The 19,186-nt window shown below is 45.0% G+C and overlaps 1 protein-coding gene across 1 annotated transcript in view; it reads right to left on the reverse strand.

Moving 5' to 3' along the window:
- The window catches only part of ABTB1 (ankyrin repeat and BTB domain containing 1), a 28,377-nt gene continuing 9,191 nt past the window's right edge, over positions 1-19,186 (reverse strand). Inside the window, exons 8-12 of the mRNA XM_062008290.1 lie at positions 15,306-15,421; positions 9,903-10,001; positions 9,162-9,329; positions 6,038-6,238; positions 1-3,438 (exon numbers count right to left, since the gene is read on the reverse strand). Coding sequence (XP_061864274.1) covers positions 3,232-3,438; positions 6,038-6,238; positions 9,162-9,329; positions 9,903-10,001; positions 15,306-15,421 — 791 coding nt within the window. The 3' untranslated portion in view covers positions 1-3,231. The remainder of the gene's footprint in view (positions 3,439-6,037; positions 6,239-9,161; positions 9,330-9,902; positions 10,002-15,305; positions 15,422-19,186) is intronic.

A 19,186-nucleotide genomic window follows, 5' to 3' on the forward strand; every position in this document is an offset into this window, starting at 1 on the left:
TACTGAAATATACTATTTTATTGCTGCACACATGCTTAGACAGTTCTTAAATATATTGTTGCTCTGATAAATTTTACAATCTTCTTCATTCAACAAGTGGCTAGTAGTAAAAAGGACAGAGGCAACAGAACACAAAAAGGACACTGGCAACAGGAGAAAAAATCAAAAGGTTTTTATTATGTGATGAAATCATTTTCAGCAGGAATTAAGTAAATTCAAATCCAAGTTTTGACTTGGCTCATCTTAATTAGAGAGCTTGCCTGCATGCTGACCATCTGCTTATGCATGCTTTCTGATAGCTCTATTTTGCCAGAAGGGATGGGGGGGGTTGGTTAAAGGACCAGGAGTAATTGGACAATCTGATGGGCCTCACAAATGTGACCACTAAGTGCACACAGACAGATGAGGCATCTGTCCACGTGGAACTGCAGTGCTGGGCAGGCAGATCAAAAGGCCACACCGCCCCTTCCTCGCACGTGTACAACTGCAGCCTCACTTGCTCCACGTTTAAGGATGCAAGAATGGAATTATTTAAGAGCAGCCATATGGAAAACACATCTCAGCGCTGCTGCCCCTCCCCTGCCTTCCTCCTGCTTAGCCCACTACCAGTGTCCATTTGCTTTAGCAGCTGAGGCATCTGTAGACAAAAGCATTAGCACATTCCTTAGTAATGCTGTTTCTGCACCTCGCTCAGTACAAGCAGAAGGCAAAGACCACATTCTGTTCTCTGGTTCATGGTGTAAACCCCATGCAGGGCTGTCACAGCCACTGCTGCTGAGAGACGACTACTAAGGTGTTAGATGTGGAGTTTTTGCAGGAGAAGCAGAGAGGATGTGATAAACTAAACATTCTGCTTATGCTCAGTGTCGTCTTCAGGAACATAGGGAAGAGAAACGCAGGGGAACTGAGCCAGCTGGGTTAAGCTGTTGGTTTCTGTAGCAGGCTTTCAGGAGTCTGGACACCAAGCAAGAAAACAGGCAGTTCTGCTTTCATCCTTCTTTCTCCAAAGTAGATGGGACCTCATAATGAAACTTTCTCAATAGCCCTTCCCCTTCTCATGTGTACTGAGATCCCTTTACCAGTTCAAGTTGTTCTTGGTGGTCCTGCCAAAGCCACACTGAGCTATGAGATGCACATGGAGGTGCATTCTGCAAGTCACACAACAAATGCACAGCTCTTCCCCAAACACAAGCACACTCCCACTGCTCCCTGCTTCTGTACAGCAACACATCCTGGCAGGGACACGTCCTCCTAATATGGCTGCAGAAAACCAACCACAAGAACTCCTTGTGCTCCCTCACAAGCATTTTGAAATGGAAGAATTGAAGCAGGCCTTAACAGCCCTGCTGCCACCATCCCCTGACACAGAGACTTGCTCTGCAAGAGACAACAGTTAAACACAGATGACAAAGTGCACAGGCAGCTGGGGTTCAGGTAAGTCAATACACCTCATTCCTGGCCCCCATCTTCTGCTAAGTGCAACTCAATCCCGACACGTGACTTGCCAAAGTTCAGTTTCTCTTGAGCTGCCAAATCCCAGTGCCCTCTCCTCACTGCAACCAAACCAAGCCTGCCCAGTCCAAGTGGTACCCAAAGCCTGCCCACATACCTCTAAAGAGCTTCAAGATGTGCCAGACATGGGCAGATGCTCTGAGCAGGAGCAGCAAGGCTGTACTTATATGGTGTGGGAGCACCACTCTCTCACCCGGTGAGATCAGCAAAGAAACCCATCCTCCCAGTACAACCACACCTGAAGCAAGTTCCTGCCAAACACTGCATCTGCAAAACCTTTTCTCTCCCTTTCACCACCATTACAGAAAACACCTTGCAGCTGTTGCCCCATTCCCACCTCCAACAATAAAAGCACACCTGCCATGAGTTATTTCCAGCTTTTGCCTCACAAAGTGCCTTAGTAATGGCAGCTCACTGCCTGGGCAAGATTCTCGGTACACTTCACATAATGTTTCTCCTCCTTCCCAACTGATAGCACAGCAGAGTATGCCTGGCCTGTGCCCTGGAGCCCCCAGGCTCCCACAACATGCTGTTCTGGAGCTGAGCAGCTCTGAGGGCAGCCTGTTTGGCAGGGACAGCCTTCTGCAGGGTATCTGCTGATTAGTGCCACAGAGAAAAGAACATCATTACCCTCATTAGGAGCCTAGAGAGACAACACGAGATAACGCAACCTACTGCAGAACAGACTCAAAAACATTCATTAGTACAAACACAGAATTTCCTGGAGAACAATGAAAACTACGAGGCTCAAGGCTGAGCAAAGCCAGAAGGTCGACAAGTGTAATAGCTTCCCTGTGAGAGACCCAAAAGCCCCCTTCCCCTTTTAAAACAAGATTTCCACTGACTACTTTTCCCTGACCCATCAGCAAGCCAGTTTTGCTCCACCACAATGGACAAAGAGAAAGGGATAAGTGGGTGTTTCCAAGAAGGTGTTTCCTTCCCCTGTTAAGAAGAAAAGGGCTGCTCTCCTATTTTTTTATGCATTGGAAGCTAATGCTTTCTAAGAACAGGACTCTGGTCTCTATTCCCAAAGACATTTGTGCAAAAAGCAAAGCTTTTAAATTCTGAGCACTTCAAAGCAATGAAAAGCTAGGGAAGACCTGGAAATCACTTTGGTTTTTTTTTCATCTAAGAACTAGAACAGCAGGTGAAGACAGTGCCTTCCACGTAGCCAAGTATTCCTGTGTCCCAGTTAGGGAAGCACTGCTCACCTTTGCCAGTCTTACAATGCTGACAGTGAAAGAAAGGACACATCCCTTCTAGTATTTGTAAAGTTAATCCAGTTTTCTTCCTCTGCTGGTGGAAACTCAACAAATATCCTGGCATGAACCAGCTTCAGAAGTGTGGTGTTGGGCATCAGAACAGGATGGGTCCTCCCAGCAGGCAGTAGCAAGCCACCCAGAACAGCTCCCTTACCACTCTCAACAGTCTGCAGCCTCCTGTCCACATTGTATTGGACAAAGAAGCAGCTACTGCTCTGGGCTGAGCTTTGGGAGCTACTTCTGAAAGGAGGAACAAAAACCAAAATAAAACCAAACACAAACCAGACATGCAAATGTCAAGACATGAATAAATTAAAAAGAAACTATGCCTGAAAGTGGATGGGAAAGAGAACAAAAAATGGGAAGAGAGAGATTCAGAGACTCAGATGTTCTTGCACTCTGAGCCAACCCAGCGGGGGCCATGCAGGCTGCATCCGACAGGCAGGCTTTGCACACATCAGCACTCAAGCCCTATACTGGCCAGGAGGTTTTCCAGAGCTTCAAGTTTCTGGTTGGCATCCTCAATGGCACTGTAAGTCTGCACGTTGCTGGTGATGTGGAAGCGGATGTCATCGACCAGAGGAATGGAGTCAGTCTCCTGCCGTTCCTCCACAGCCTCTGCGTTCTCCTTCACAGCCGCCACAAACTCCTCCAACTCCACCAGCTGGAAGGGGGGGGACAAGAAAACCATTAGGAACACAAAAGGACAGGTAAAGAGATGTAAAGGGTTGGGATAATAGGCTCAGCAACTGTTGAGGGATCCCACAAAAGTAAAAGGAATGAATGCTAAGAGTATACAGAAAGCCAAATCTTCCTATGCCTCCTACAGACACTGCTTGGAGGTGGATCCTGCCATCCATAAGGAGGCAGTAACACTCCAACAATGAATGCTCACAACTGTAAGCACCTCAAACCGTGCTTTGCAACACCCACTAACTGAGCATCCACAGGTCTGGTGTTGGGGCACATGAACATACACAATATTCCCTGGAGAAAGGCACCCCAGCAGGAACCAGGAGATGCTGCTGGGCATTTCTGGGAAAGGTCTCGCAACAGGCAAGCCAGTGGGTGCTTGTGCCCAGTTCAGGAGCCACAGATGACTGTCCCCAGCACGGCTTTCAGCCCTGCCACCAACAGCCAACCACAGCAAGGCAGCTGCTCTGTTCTGCACCCAACCTGACAGAATCAGGTCACCCATGAATGATTTTGCTTCCCCAGGAACATGTGGTGTGCTGAAGGGTGAGAGGCAGCTTCCATCTGCCCACACTACTGCACTGTGCCTGGGCACAGCAGGTTGCTGAGCTACACATACTGCCAAAACCTCTCCCTCTTGCCACCGCCAGTGCATCTCCACAAGATAGAAACAGCTGGGGTGGCTTCATTTGTGCCAACACCCTTAGGAAGGCATCTTGCCAATGCTGGGTTTGAGGGCTCACACTCAGGCTAGAGGAACACACCAGCAGAGCCCTACCTGGCCCGATTACTACTTGGGATATTCATCAGCTTTCAAACCAGATCTCTTTTTCCGAAGCCAGAACCTGAGTGTGTGCTGATGTGCCTATCATCCCCCAGCTATACACTGAACAAAATAACAGCCCCAGAATCATTTCCTTCACTGTTTTCACATGCCAAAAAGAATTTCACACCTTTCAAGCTGCAGGTGAGAATGTTACATTCCCATGTGAACTGCACACACCATTTAAAAAGATCTGTCTCAGGATAAAAACACCATTCTAGTTTATCCTTCCCTATGGCAGCTTCCTCCACGAGTCCTGAAACTTCAAGCTATAATCAACCCAGGATAACAATTAAATGGAGCCCCATAAAGACAACTTCAGTAGTAGGTTGCTTACTGCTGGCTGTTCAACAGACGGATTTCTCCTATGGAAACCTCTCCTTTTAGATTTGTCATCCTGGAGCAGAGCAGACATCACATTGATTTCTCCTTTCTACAGCATTCTGCCAGGAAGAACTTCCCCCAGCAAACACTGAAAACCACTTCCTGCACAGAGCTCCCCTGCACACCCCATTGGGTTCTCCAGGCTGCAGCTGGTACATTCAGGCAACACCACTGCTGCTCTGGGCACAGCTTGGTGAAAGTCATCTGCCCATGGCGCTTGCAGAACTTTTGAGGCAGGCTTTTCATCCCACAGTGCACAGGGATGTATGTGATAGACAGTGTGGTGGTTTAGCCCTGGATGAGTGCCAGGTGCCCACCAAGTCGTTCTATCACTCCCCCTCCTAAACTGGATAAAGGAAAGAGAAATACAACAAAGGGCTTACGAGTCAAGGACAGAGAGATCACTCAGCAATTACCATCACAAGCAAAACAGTTTCAGCTCAGGGAGAAGTGGTTTGATTTACCAATGACCCATCAAAATAGAGCAGGGAAATTAGAAATAAAACTGAATCTTAACACACCTCCCCCCACCCCTCCCTCTTCCCAGGACTCTCCTTCATTCCCAGCAGCACAGGGGATGGGAGTTGTGGTCAGTTCATCATAGATGGACTTCGCTGCTTCTTCTCAGGGGAAGGCCTCCTCACATTTCCCACTGCAACACTGTGGGGTCCCTCCCATGGGAAACAGTCCCTCACAAACTTCTCTGACATGAGTCCTTCCCATGGGCTACAGTTCCTCATGAACTGCTCCAGCATGGGGCCTGCCATGGGGGCAGCTCCTCACACCCTGCCCCAACATAGGTCAGCCACAGGGAGAAGAGTCCTTCAGGAACAGACTGTTCCAATATGCAGCTGTGGGTCCATCTTAGAATTGACTGACATTGGCCCTGTCAGATACAGGGGAAGCTTCTGGCAGATCTTTGTTTAAAGAAGCCACCCCTGTAGCACCCCACTACTAAAACCTGGTCACACAAAACCACTGCAGACAGCCACCAGAATCTGGCTTACTGCAGTGCCATCAGGTACTACCACATTCCTCATCCTCTGTCCTAATTCACCATGTGCCTTGCTACTTAACTGCTGCTCAGAGAATCGCAGAATCATTTTGGTTAAGAAAGACCTTTAAGATCATTGAGGCCAACCCCTTCCCTCATACTGCCTAACCCACCACTAAACCAGGTCCCTCAGCACCTCAGCTACACAGCTTTTAAATATCTCCAGGGATGGGGACTCCACCACCTCTAAACCAGAGAGGGCAACCATTTATTACAAAGTACAGCCATTAAACCTGTTGTGTCTATGGCTCAGTGTGCAGACAGATTTACAGGCACATGTGGTAGTTGCAGCAGGGAGCATTTCAGTACCTTCTCGATGATCTTTGCCATGTACTCTGTGCACTGGTCTTCCAGCCTGGTCAGCTGGAACAGCTTTGCAATCCTCCAGATGCTGACAATGTTGTCTTCATCGAGGATCTGAGCCAAGGCTCTGCCACAGAGGCGCTTGAGCCCAGGCAGCAGGTACATGTCTGCCACACACAGCACGTCGTAGGCGTTCTCTGGGGACAACTGGCAAGGGAAAGAGGAGGATTATGGTCCAGTTCTACCCACTTGTTTCTGGCAAACTGCTGTCTTCTCTTGTGTTTTAGCAGAGATTTCTTGAAGTGTTGTTTGGCCTATTACCTGACAAGTGTTAACTATACTATGGAGAGACAGGAGCCCAGTCTCTCAGGGCTAGGTCTTCGCTCAGCTACCACAAATGCTGCAGAGGCAGCTGGCTCAGCACAAATCAAGAAGTGTGCCACACTGCAGCTAACCCCTCTAGCTAAGCAAAAAGTACTGCTGAAACACTGAAGTGTACCCAAAAGCTGGCTGCTAAGAAATCTTCCTTGTAGTAGCAGAAGGAGGTAGCTTTTACCCAAGGTCCTGAAAGCCTTTCAAAAAGACAGATGGATCAGGTTGGCAGAACAAAGCACCTTGTGCCCACTGAGACAGTTCCTCCCATTTTGTACTGCTGCACTCACATTTTGTGAAGAAACATGCAATATTCTCTTAAATTCCTTTCTCAAACTGGCTAATTTAGCCAGCACAGCCTCCCTGGCACAGCAACACATTCAAGGACAGAAGTATGCATCTCAAAGTGTGGCCCAACTAGGTAAGGAAGAGGCTCTGCACACCGAATACTAATGGAGCTTTAACAGGCATTCAAACCAAACTAAACTCATGCACCAGATGCTCAAGCTTACACTGTTGTGAACAGCCTTTAACATTTTCAGGCTCTAGAGCTTGAGAACCACCCTCCCATTTCTCTCTTGGGTACTTTTGTTCCTTGCAAGTAATCTGAGGACTAAAAAAAATGCTGCAGATAATGTTGGAGACAACACCTCCAGCTTCCCTCACTCTCTTCCCCCTGGCTGGGCAAATCCTATTTTAGTCAGCCATCTGCGTCACTAACCTGGAACTAAAGCCTCCCTCTGTACAGTTCTGTTCCTGCTAATGTGAAGTGCAAAGAGCACAGTTACCCACATCCACTTTAACAGCCAATCTGCAGGATGCTGCATACCCTGGCTATGGGGGAGGCGAAACCGTTTGCATTTAGAGACCAAGCTGCACTGCTCTAGACTGAGAAGTGGTACACTCTGGGGCTGAGTGGTTCACCACCCTCATAACTGGTCAGCAGCAAAACCACTGCTGTCCACATCTACACACATGGTTGCTCACTCCAACAACTGCAAAAGGCTGATTATCTCTTCCCCTCCAGCTGTTCACACCCGTGTCTGGAGAGACTACTCACAGAGACTGTCCCAGCTGTGTAACACCCTGCAACACCTGTGCAAAAGGATGCAAGATGTATCAGAGGCATAAAGCTCCTGGGATTATTACTCAAGTGCTGCTTTGTTCTTTCTTAAACACCAGGAACCTCACAAGATGTTTGGGTCAGTGGTACTGACAGCAGCAGCTCCCAATTGGTTGAAGGCAAAGATTCCTCAAAAAGTTCCCCTTGAGCCCACATAAGTATTCTGATCAGCAACTTTTCTTTCTGCCTGGATTCTTCTCTGTCCTCTGCACACACTCTTTCCTCCAACTGCAAATGCTGTCACTACTACCTGGCAGAAACATACAAATCCTTTGGAAAAAGCAACGTGGAATTGGAAGTGCTGACACTTGGCTGGAGAAGCCCAGAGGAGGGAGAACAATCCACATCTAAGTGTGGAAGCTGAGCTATATTCCTGTTTTCATGACCACTATTCCTGGTAGTTTTTATGAGAGATGAACTCTCAGCAGAAGCTCATGTCTTGCTTGGCTTCTCAGTTTGAAAACCAAGCTATGCACCGTTCTGAATAGAAAACATATGAGCAAGATACTTTCAACTCCTACACGTTGTTGGTCTGTCCTCCTGCTCCACATACAGACAGTGAAGCTGACACACTCCTTGGAAGGGATGGCTGCTTGGGAAACATCCTTCCTGTGAGCCACCACGAGGAAGGCTGACAGGCTGGAGAGGTGCAAGAGACCAGGGTCACACTCGCAGTACAGTCACAAGGTCAGGATGAGCTTCACAGCCCCAAGATGCTTCTTTTCTCTCTGCCTGCCCATTCAGTAAGCAGCAGAGAGAAGAGTGCAGACAAGTGAAACATCTGCTCTCTGGCGTGCCAATGGCAATCCTGCACTAGCTGCCTGCTAAATACATCTCTCCCTGCTGCACATTCCCTGCTGCTAGCTGGAGGTGAACAGCTAAGCAGAAACAAGGTCACAGCTGCATGTGCTCTCTGTGGGTGGCACCTGACCCAGAGCACAAAGACTGCTGGGGAGAAGTGACACAGGCAGGTGCTGCAGTGTCTCTGATCATTGCCCTATCACCAGAATGTGTTCTGGCATCTTGTGGCTAGTTCTGCTGAAAGCATTTGTCACAAAACCAAAGCAGGATGCTGCTTAAATGATGAGATTTGCTGCACTTTCCATTAGGCTGAAAACTTAGTGGGTTAGGGCCACTGTGTTACTGCTTGCAGTCCTGAACACAGCAAGGCCTTGGTCTCCCAGTAGATTCTTTGCGCACTCCAGCAATAAATAAAAGTGGAAATAACGATTTGCTACAAATGGAAAAGTGGGCTACGATGCCAAGAGTAAATAAGCAGACTCTTGCAAGCTCTCCACATTTCAGAATGTGTTCAATCTGCCATCTACTGGCAGCTGCTCACCTCATCCTTCCACAGAGCCCAAGGGAAATCTGCAAAGCCAACATACAACGTGCAATCCGATTTCCACGTTTGAAACACCAGGGATTTGCTTCCCAAATGTCATACACATAATCCAGATCCCTGCCTGGCTAACAGCAGGACCCAGTATGTGAGTGCCTCAGACAGAAGTGAGAAAGCAGAGTGGGGCAGTGGGAAACCACAGACACTCCCCTCCAGATGCTGCAAGAAAACCCTGCTGTGAACACCTCCAGAATTAACCAGCACAGGAGGAAAGGCTCCATGGCTGCCCTCACCTCTGTATCATCACTGTAGATGTAGTAGAGGACCCGGATGAATATGTCTTCTGAGATGTTGTGCAGAGTCACCACAGGGATGCTGGGCTGCGTCTGCAGCTCCTCACTCTCACTGAAATGGTCTTCTAAAAGAGCTTTGAAATAATCACTGCGACCACAGAAAAATGCCTGGAGAGGGAAGAAGGACAAAAACTCTAACATCTTTGCCACTTCATCAAACCAAACAGCACTACCAACCAGCTCAGTGATATTTCAGAAGTTCAGACTCTGTAACTCTGCCTATTCTGAAGCTGCACTTCCAATGTTTTTCCATATCTTACCTCTATCCATGCATACCCTCAGAACCAGAAGACTCCAACTTGTAAACGTAAAGAGATTCAAAAGTATTATGGCATTAGGCAGGACTTGAGGTTGGAAGTCAAAATAAATTCTTACTGCTGTTTACTTGCAGATCAGGCGTTCTCCAGACCCTGAACTCACAAGCCAACAGTAGGAGATTTTGCAGCTGTGAATACTGCAGCTGAATCCATGAATTTATCTCCTCACCTCTACAAAAAAGGCAGGGTCTGCTGTTTTGTTAAATGCTTTAAATACAGTTTCCCAGCTGAAATAAGAGACTTCTTTTTTCCAGATGATGAGGCAATGCCACTTCTGCAGAGTGTATCCAGCACTGAATGAGTAGGGGGAGACATGCAGACTATATTCATGACAAAAAGAATCAAGTATAGCACAAGCAAGTACCTTATGGCACAAAAAGTTGTCATCTGCCACCCGGAAACACACATCGGGACAACTGTTGAAGTTGTCGGTGCTGTCAAACGGCAGCTCCCCAAAACCAACCTAGAAAGAGAGACCAGAAAACCCTCTTTGAACATGCTCAGGGTTCCAAGTTTGGAGTTCTTGCTCTTCTCAGAAACATCCATCCATCCATTTCCTCAGCATAGCACAGAGCAACAGAGATGTTCTGAACACAGATTTCAGTGTGAGGAACTGAAGCCCTTGCACTCCTGATAAAGATATTTCTCGTACAAGTTACAGCTGCCTCCCTTAGGGAAACTCCCTGACACCTCTGAAAAGTGTCTGTGTTTCACCTAACAAGACAGATAACCCACTGGAGGCAAAGTTTACTTCATGTAGCGGGTATCAGAAGCATGGTAGAGCTTAGGACTAGCCCTTTGCTGTGTAGATGCACAGATAGATATAGTAATATATAGATTACATATAGATATACACCTAGCTTGAAATGGTTTGGCTACAATTACTGTCTCATTTGAACAAGCAGAGATTTCTAAAGCACATTTTAAATTTCCAGTTTGATTTGCAGCCAAAGGCAGTGTTGTATTAATACTCTGGTGAATTATTTTAACATCAATACACCTCCTCCCAGTCCCACACACCAGCAAAGACAGCACACAAGCTGTTGGCCTTATGCTATTTTAAAATGACACTTCCAAATATTTTCATCTTAGGTGGAATAATTCAATTGTATAAAAAACTATTATATCCACAGTCAGGTATCATGTAACCAAGACAATCTCGGGAAACAAAAGTTTCCCCTGGTTCTTGCTTTCCAAACATGAGTCCCTGAGCTGCCTAGGCTGAGGAGCTTATTACTGATGTCTCTCATCCAGGAAAGTTACATCCCAAGTTTATATCTGGAAAAGCACTGTGAAATCAATCTCCCAGTCACAGACTACCTAAGCACCACTTCCAACATGCCTGCCTCCATCCTAACTGAAAGCAATTGACTTTCAGCTTTAGTGAAGAGCCAGATGTCTCCCAAAACCAAACAAAAACACAGCCTGCAACATGCTGGGCTGGTGCCCTCAGCCAGGCTCGGCTCACATGCACTGAGATTTCTCTCACAAAGCAGGTTCTTGGATGTGGCAAAGCACCAAGCTGGCAAAAGCTCACACCACTACTGAACATGGCAATCTGGACCCATTTGCCAAGCTCTTTGTCTGTCCACAGCAACATTTGGCAGCTTCTGATTTCGAATCACAGGAGAGCAAGCCCAGTGGCATTCAAAGTGTGCACATGGCTGTCACCATAATGCTGCCTCTCCCTTTCCTATGAGTCCTTCCCCATCAGAGAATTCCTCTCCCAGAAGAGATGCAGCAATTCAAGGAATGCTCCCCACCTGATCTATTACCTTCATTTGATACAGCTGTAACACAAAGGGCACCTCCAGCACTGAAGAGATGAGATTGCCCCATCTGTAGATTTCCCAGGCTGCTATTTTGGAGTTACCTGTGTCTCCTGTTTCAAGGCAACAGATAAACCACAGTCTGGGGATCTGTAGCCACACTCCCTGCGGCATCTCACTGCAATGCCAGTAGTCATGATCCAACTGCCTGCTCTGTTCCCTTGCTGCCAGCCCTACTCTATGCCCACAGCTTCCATGTCCTGCCCTAAAAATTATGACATGACTTTCTAGGTTACAGTTTTGCAGGCACATTACTGGTACAACAAACCTAGAAAATGGTAAGATGCCATTCTTTGTAGCACTAGAGTTTTAATTGAGACAGACTCCACATCTCCTACACACATCACTTCTTTGCTTCCCATTTGCTGCCCAAAGGTAAATCTTTAACAACAATCCATCCCTCTGGAATGGACATAGGAGCTGTGTTTGTCTCCTGAATTACAAACTACTCTGTGCTCAGTTTCCTGCTTCTAGCCTTGTCTGCTCCCCGCTCTGATGCTCAGGTTTACAAGGTCATTTCCAATTCCTGCTACAAAAGCAGGTTCATGTCTTTGTCTCTCCTATTCAGCATGAAGTGGCTTTGCAGAATTTTCCCTTTTACTCCCCTTTTAAATCTCTACTGCTTCTGCTCTCCTCCCTTGTCACACTTGAGGAGTTTAATCTCCCTTTCAGTGTCTCCTGGCAGAAAACTGGCTTATTTCTCCCTCTCCCACTCCCAATCCAGGCAACCTCCTTAGCATACCTTTATCCAGCATAGCTGCCAAAGTATGTTGCCCAGGACGCACTAAACAGTCTGGCCTACAAGGTGCAAACACATTCACAATAACTCGTTCACCATACAGACCTATTCTCAACATCTCTATAGCATAAGCCCTGCTTGAATGTTCACAGGATCCTCCAGCTGTCATATGTGGAGGACCAAGTCTTTGCTGTTATGAATTTGCTATTAGTGCTTAAATAGAAATGTTGCTGGAGGGTAAAAAAACCATAAAACAAATCAGTGGCAGCAATTTGTACCTTGGCCAGATTATCTCAGCAAGAAAATTGTAACTAAATTACAACACAAATACAGGGGTTAGTGATCCAAGAAAAGATTAACAGCCCATAAACAGATGCAAGTGGATTGAATAAAAAAAAAAACCCCACCACCTCCCATTACCACCATAACCCCCCACTCAAAAAGAAAATCCAAAACCCAATGGGAAGCATGTTGTAAATAGTTCAGTTAATCTGCCTCTGCCAAATGGGGAAAGCAAAGCACGGGAATAATTGCCATGGACAACCACTCTACAGTGGTATGGAGATAAGATGGAACATATCTACTTGTTTCAAACTGTTCTTACTAAACATCACAAGATTTAGCTTTACCCCAAAAGTGAGAAATGGTTACTTCTTTTGCAGCCAAACCAAATGGCAATACACATGGACAGAATAGTATTTGGTTCATGGCAAACTGATCCTTTTAAGTCTGACTTTATCTTGGTGTGAAAAATAAAATTTCTGCTAAAAAGTGACAAAAAACCAGCTACAAGGAAATGATGTTCCTACTGTCTCAAATACTGGAAGCCCTGGCGTCTCTAACTCAGAGGTCACCTGGCAGACAGGAGAAGAAGAGCTTGGCAGACAGACAGTAGAAAGCCACATGGTTTTTGACAGCTGCCTGGCTTTTGATGGTGTTTTACTTAAGTCTGTCAGTGCTAAACTTTATTGCAACAAAAAGACAAAACAGCTGTTGTGGTCAGAAAAAGAATTAGCCCTTACTGGTTCAAAACAGAGACAAAACCCATACCTTGAAAAACAAACAGTGCAAGAGAAAAGGCTTTCAAGGATACATAGGAATGAGAAACAAGACACCAAGATTATAAACACATGTAAGAGTTCAAAAAATAGCTAGCTCTCACTAAAACTAATAACGATCTGTGATTGGATAACAAATGTTGATTATTGGTTTAGTCCTGTAACATTACTGAACTATGAAATTGGGATGCACAGAGTTTTCTGCATCATTCAAGTATCAAAGACATTACATGCAAATTACTTGTTTGCAGTGAAACAGAAAGTTGTACACATCCCCCTTTTGTGTAACACAGCATTATATGATATGCAGCAGCTCCAAACATCTCTTGCCAAATTCTGGAAACGCTGCTTTTATCCAGAAGCCAAACACCTGTTTTGTTTTGCATAGACTGGAAAAAGTATGTTTCCCTCAAGAACATGGATGTTTGTACGTGGCCACTCAGTTGTCCCTGACATTTTAGGTTCCATAGTTTGTATGCTATTCCTTGGATGGCATCAAACTCTAAGAATGAGGATGTCTGATCCCTCTGTTCCCCAACTCACAGAATATGACAATTTGCAAACATTAGGATGAGATGGCTGCAGGACGAGGACCTTTGCTCATAGATTCTTTGTAAGTTAAGGAGAAAAAAATTTCCAAAAAAGACCTAGAGAGAATTAGAACTTGAGGCATAAACAAAGTGCCCATGTTTGTGCATGGCATAAAACTCTCTAGAGAAGAGGCATGTGCCAATGCCCTGTTCACTGTTACTGCCATAAGTTGTCTAATGCTGTTCTATCTGCCTTCATTCTCATTTATGAACACTGCAGGAAAACCACAGCTCAGAGCACTCACAGTGCTGTCAGATGATTATATTATTCCAAGTTTCATGTTTTCCTTCCAGCTCCTGTTCTGCATGAAAGAATTAAAGGTGAAGTGTTTCTAACCCTTGCAGAGCAAAGCTTAACCTGACAGGAGCATGCCATCGAGGTCTGGGAACAAGCAATCAAACAGAAAGAATTCCTTTTATTTGTAAAGTGACCTAAAATTTATGTAAATCTCACTGTTTTGGGGACCACAATCCTTTTTTTAATTCTTGGGGAGGTAAATCTGAGGCTTACTTATAGTATCACCTCCCTTTAAAGCCTGTAAACATACAGAAAGCTTATTGAAAGGCACAAATAAATACAATTATTCAGGAAAGGTAGGTTACACAGCAAAGATTTTTGCATTGGTAAATGGAGAAAAACTCCCTCTACCAAGTATATACACACACACTTTCGGCACTAGGCAGGTCTACTCAACAAGAGACAAAAAGAAAAAAGGCAATAAATTTTGTTTTAAAACATCACTCAGTCATAAAACCCCTGGGCACAGCAGGTACCTAAATTGAGTCTGTGTTATTAAATTTGGTGGTTGGTATGAGAAAGAGGAAAAAAAAGGTCAAGTATAAGAGAAAAGTGAATCTGCTGACATTAAAAAAAAAAAACAAAACAGACATGGGAGAATGAAGACCACCAAAATATTTATCCTGCTCTCCTGCAACTGGAAGCAAAGGTCCACATAGGTGAACCTAACCAATAATACCGATGGTATCTTAACACAGTGATCATCAACCCATGATCTGTGGGCTATTTCTAAGGGTCAATAAGATGTAATTATGAAAACCAAATCTCTTGCCAGTCAAGTTAGATTTGCTTCAGAGGGACCCACACTTCTGCTGGAAATATTTTCAGGGTTTGAAACACCTCTCCACTGCAGGGTGTCAGTTTCTAGCAAGCAAGACCAGCAAGCCATCTTCCATCTACATGTCCTTCAGGTACCAATGACTGCTGATAAAGCATTTCTGATACTCAAGAAGGATACCAGAGAGAAAGAAAAAGAGCTGAAGGCCAACTCTTGTGCCACTGTAATCAATGGGGAAATCCCCAGCAAGCAGATGGCAAGGGTTTTGTTTATCATGCTCCCTGCTGGAGGAAAAGCCCAACCAAAAGGACCAGCACTGACAGTCTCATGAAACAGTTTTACAGCATTTCCAAACAATAAAAGGCTTTCAGCATTTGAAGCACAGGCAAGCACACACTAAACTCAGATGGAGAGAAGGCAACTGAACACACATCACAGCCCTGCAGAGACCAGTAGTAGTGTAAATGCTCCCTACCCGCAGTCTGGCTGGCAGGGCGCAGTCTGCTAGAAGGGCCAGGTCTTCCTGCAGCTGGCAGTTACCTGTGGGCTCAATCGTCAGCACTTTCACACAGGTCCCTGGCTTGGAAGAGACTGGAAGAAGCAAAAAAAAAAAAAGAAAAAAGAAAAAAAAAAGAGTAGAGATGCCTAAATTCCTCTAGAAACATCCTCTTCCATTTACAGAAAAGAAAGACACTACAGGAAAAAAATCAGTGTTACTGCTGTTTAGCTTTTACTGCAAAATACATGGGGTTCTTCCATGTAAACAGGTGTACAGCACCCCTCAGTACAGCTGGTGAGCAGGGCTGGAAAGATGCATGTATTTCTGGCTCTTCTCAAACCTTCACTCAATTCCTTGTGCTGGGATATGAACTGTAGCAGCCACAAAGTTGCCACAGGCATATTTCAAGCCCAACTAGTTTTCTGCAGTCCTTGACATCAGGTATGGCTGAGGATGGTAAATCAGGCTGCCCCTGATGCCTGTAGGGGATCATATGATGCCTTCCCCAGCTGACTACCCCTACCACTGACAGCATCACCTAAGGTGAAGCCCATGCCAGGGAGTATTTAGTTGAAATCAAGCTGTTTCCATGTCTCTCTGCTCTGTCAGGTGCTCTCAAAGATGCCATTTCAGCTATGCCATCCCAACTTCACTCCAAGGAACAAAGGGATTTATTCTTGTTTGGGTAATAAAAGTTCTGTGCATCTGAGTCTGTCCTCTACTCTTATCTGTAGATCCCCAAAACACTTGGGCTCCTGAGTGTGCCTGTGTCCTTTGCAAACATTAAACAAGCATCACTACCACCAAACAGATCATATAAACCTTACAGAGACAGCAACATCATTTCCCTTTTTCAAATCTAGTGTGTCTTCCTGTGTTGCCCTACCAACCTACACAATTAAACAGCCTAATAAAGCAGAAGCAAAACACACAATCACACTTTTGTGGTCTTGCTATGACCAAAACTGCTGTGAAGCTCATTGAAGAGAAATTCCCCTAATTTCAAATGTGCAGCAGTCCAAACTATGCCCAGGTATTGTGCTACTGCTGCACAGCCTTTTCCCCCTCTGGGCACTGCCCTACCACAGTACACTACCTCAGGTTTGTTTTCAGCTCAGCACACTTTGGGGTGAGGAAAGAGTCCCTTGTATATAGGGAATATGTGAAAAAACATTGAACATTACTAGAAAATGCAACAACGTGGTAAGGAAGGGTTGAGAGGCCATTGGGAGCCACAGAGATGCAGAGTTAAGTCTCAGGGACAAAAGAGTGAAGCAGCCCCATGCTGAAGCATTCAGAAGAATTTCTGATAGGAATGATTCAGTGCATGAAAAGCCCTCACAGGTGAATCACACCTCCTGGAGACCTCATTCTTCCTGACATTTTGCTCAGCATTACACAAGCTCCGTCAGATGACTCTGTTGGGCCGTGGGCGAAGCAAGAGATGATGATGTGCCACAAAACTAGTAACTCCACCCCCTCCTCCACCTTACTGCTGCACCCTTCAGATATGCCTCCACTGTACCGTACCCCAAACAGGCTGCACATCCCAGAAAGATACTGGAAAGGGAAGGATAAGCTACCAATACAAGACAGTTAGGCACCATCCTTGCTACACAAGAAGCTACACCAGCAAGGAGACAGGCTGCTTTATTAAGCACTAAATGCTACCCTCAGATAAATGACTTCCAGGGTGAATAGGCCAAGAGAAGGCACTGACACAAATGAGAGCATTTTCTCAAAAAGCCTTCTCCACTTACAGCATGAGAGAAGGAAACTTCTCACTGTGCGATTAGAAATTCTTTACAGTAGAGAAAATCATCTGCATAGCATCTATTGTAACTGTCACTAAACCAGTCAGGGTCTGTAAGCAGTAATGGACCCAGCAAGTTTGAAGCAATAGTAAAGGGAAGAGTTCTTCTCTTGGGATCTACAAAGTGTCTGCACACTTCTACAGCAACATGGAAGAGCAGTGATTTATCTGAGAAGCAAATCTATCACGAGACACTTCAGTTACTGCATGTCTCAAACCCAAGAGCACAGCACTTGGCATCACAAGAAACTCTCTAACAGAAACAATAAATAAAATCAAAGTCACAGAACAGGAATAAGCTATTGGCTGCATGCAAGCAGCAGGGACCATCACCTTGCAAGAAGTAGAAACAAAAGGTTTTCTGAAAAGAGTAACATAATGCAAGAAGTTGGAGGGAATAACCCAACTATGATTGAAAATGGAGGATTTTGTCTTCCTTCCCAGTCTAGCCTAGCTGTATAGCACTGAACATCACTACCCATTCATCACTTGCCTTTGGTTTACTGCTCAATACGTGTTTGTAGTCTTTTGTTTTAACTGAGCCAAGGCAGCACAAAAAAAAGAGCCAAAACCCCCCAGCAAGCTCCCAAACCTTTCCAAAATGATGCCACATTGAAATACCTGCCTTATATCTCTTCCTTCTATTGCCACAACTAGATACAATCATGGATTCTGTACATCCAGTGCCTCTGCTATGAAGGCAAGCACCACAAATCTTTCTCAATCTTTTTGCCCTGAAACTTGTAGAAATTATTGCAGAACATTTCTTTTCAAATACTCCCAATTTTGAAGGAAGGATTATGGTTTAATCTGGACAAACCCTGTCTGAGCTACTCCAAACACTGTGACAGATTTTTCTTGTTATAGCCACAATATACATGTGGCTACATGCAAGTAAAATATATGCAAGCATTCACACTGAAGCCTATCTCAGGTGCAACAGAAGGCACCAGGTCATCCTCTTCAAGGGTTTCCAAAACTACTGTCTATGCATGCCAAGATACTAAGTACTTTTGAAATGCTGATTAACTCTCCATAATGAGATTGCAGAGACTGCAATTATCTGCTGGAGCTGCACAGGCTTGAGTGCCTGTTGATTTATTAAGCATGTTTCAACTTTGTAACACAGATGCAAGGCATGACCCTGCTCTGCAGGGCAGAATCAGATGTCTATGCCACAGGAAAGCACTTTGAACAAGCAGAGATTCCCAATGCGCTACGAGAAACAGTAATGCTTTGTCAAGTGCCAGACATGATCTGATCTAAGATCTTTCCCAGTTTCTAACTTCTATAATTCTTATATGCCCTGCTTTCTGGAGAATTGAGTTTTCCTGGCTTCCACATAAGACACAATATGAGAAACAAACTTTTAACAGATCTATCACTAGTTCTGTCTATTCATTTGAATCCAACCTGACAGAAATAAAAATCAAGCTTAGTACTTCCATCAGCACTTTACATCACACATTGATTACATCTTCTGTTAGGCCTTAGAAATTAAAAACATCTGTTCTTTCCCAAGAACAGAGAAATTAAATGATTTGTCCAGTGCCATCCAGGAGGTTTGTATTACATTTCCAAGTGGAGCTTGTATCTGAAATTCCCAACCAACCTGAAATGTTACTTCATCCGTTTCCATTTCCCCACCAAGAAGTCAGCTATTTTTGCAGTTCACAAATTTAATCACTGGACCTCATCATCCTTTAGTTGCCAATGACATACTATGCAATGGCTTCAGAGAGTTAGCAAGCTATCCACCTTATTTTCCTCCCACAATCTAACATGAGATTTTCATCTGACCCATTAAGGTGGAATGGTCACCTCCATTTTTCTCCACTGGGAGCAAAAAGATTAAAGGCAAACAAATAAAAAAAGGAGGACAAAAAACCATCTCCAGCATCTCACTGGATGACTTTGATATCAAAAGATGCCACAAGATAATTTGGTACCTTACACTATTTGTAGCAAGAAACCAAGAAACATATTTTTACTTTCTTCAGCTGGATGTTTACATTTGTGTTTACACAGCTGAGGTAAGATACAG

Source organism: Colius striatus, chromosome 15 (genome assembly GCF_028858725.1).
Source record: "Colius striatus isolate bColStr4 chromosome 15, bColStr4.1.hap1, whole genome shotgun sequence".
NCBI classification, from domain to species: Eukaryota; Metazoa; Chordata; class Aves; order Coliiformes; family Coliidae; genus Colius; species Colius striatus.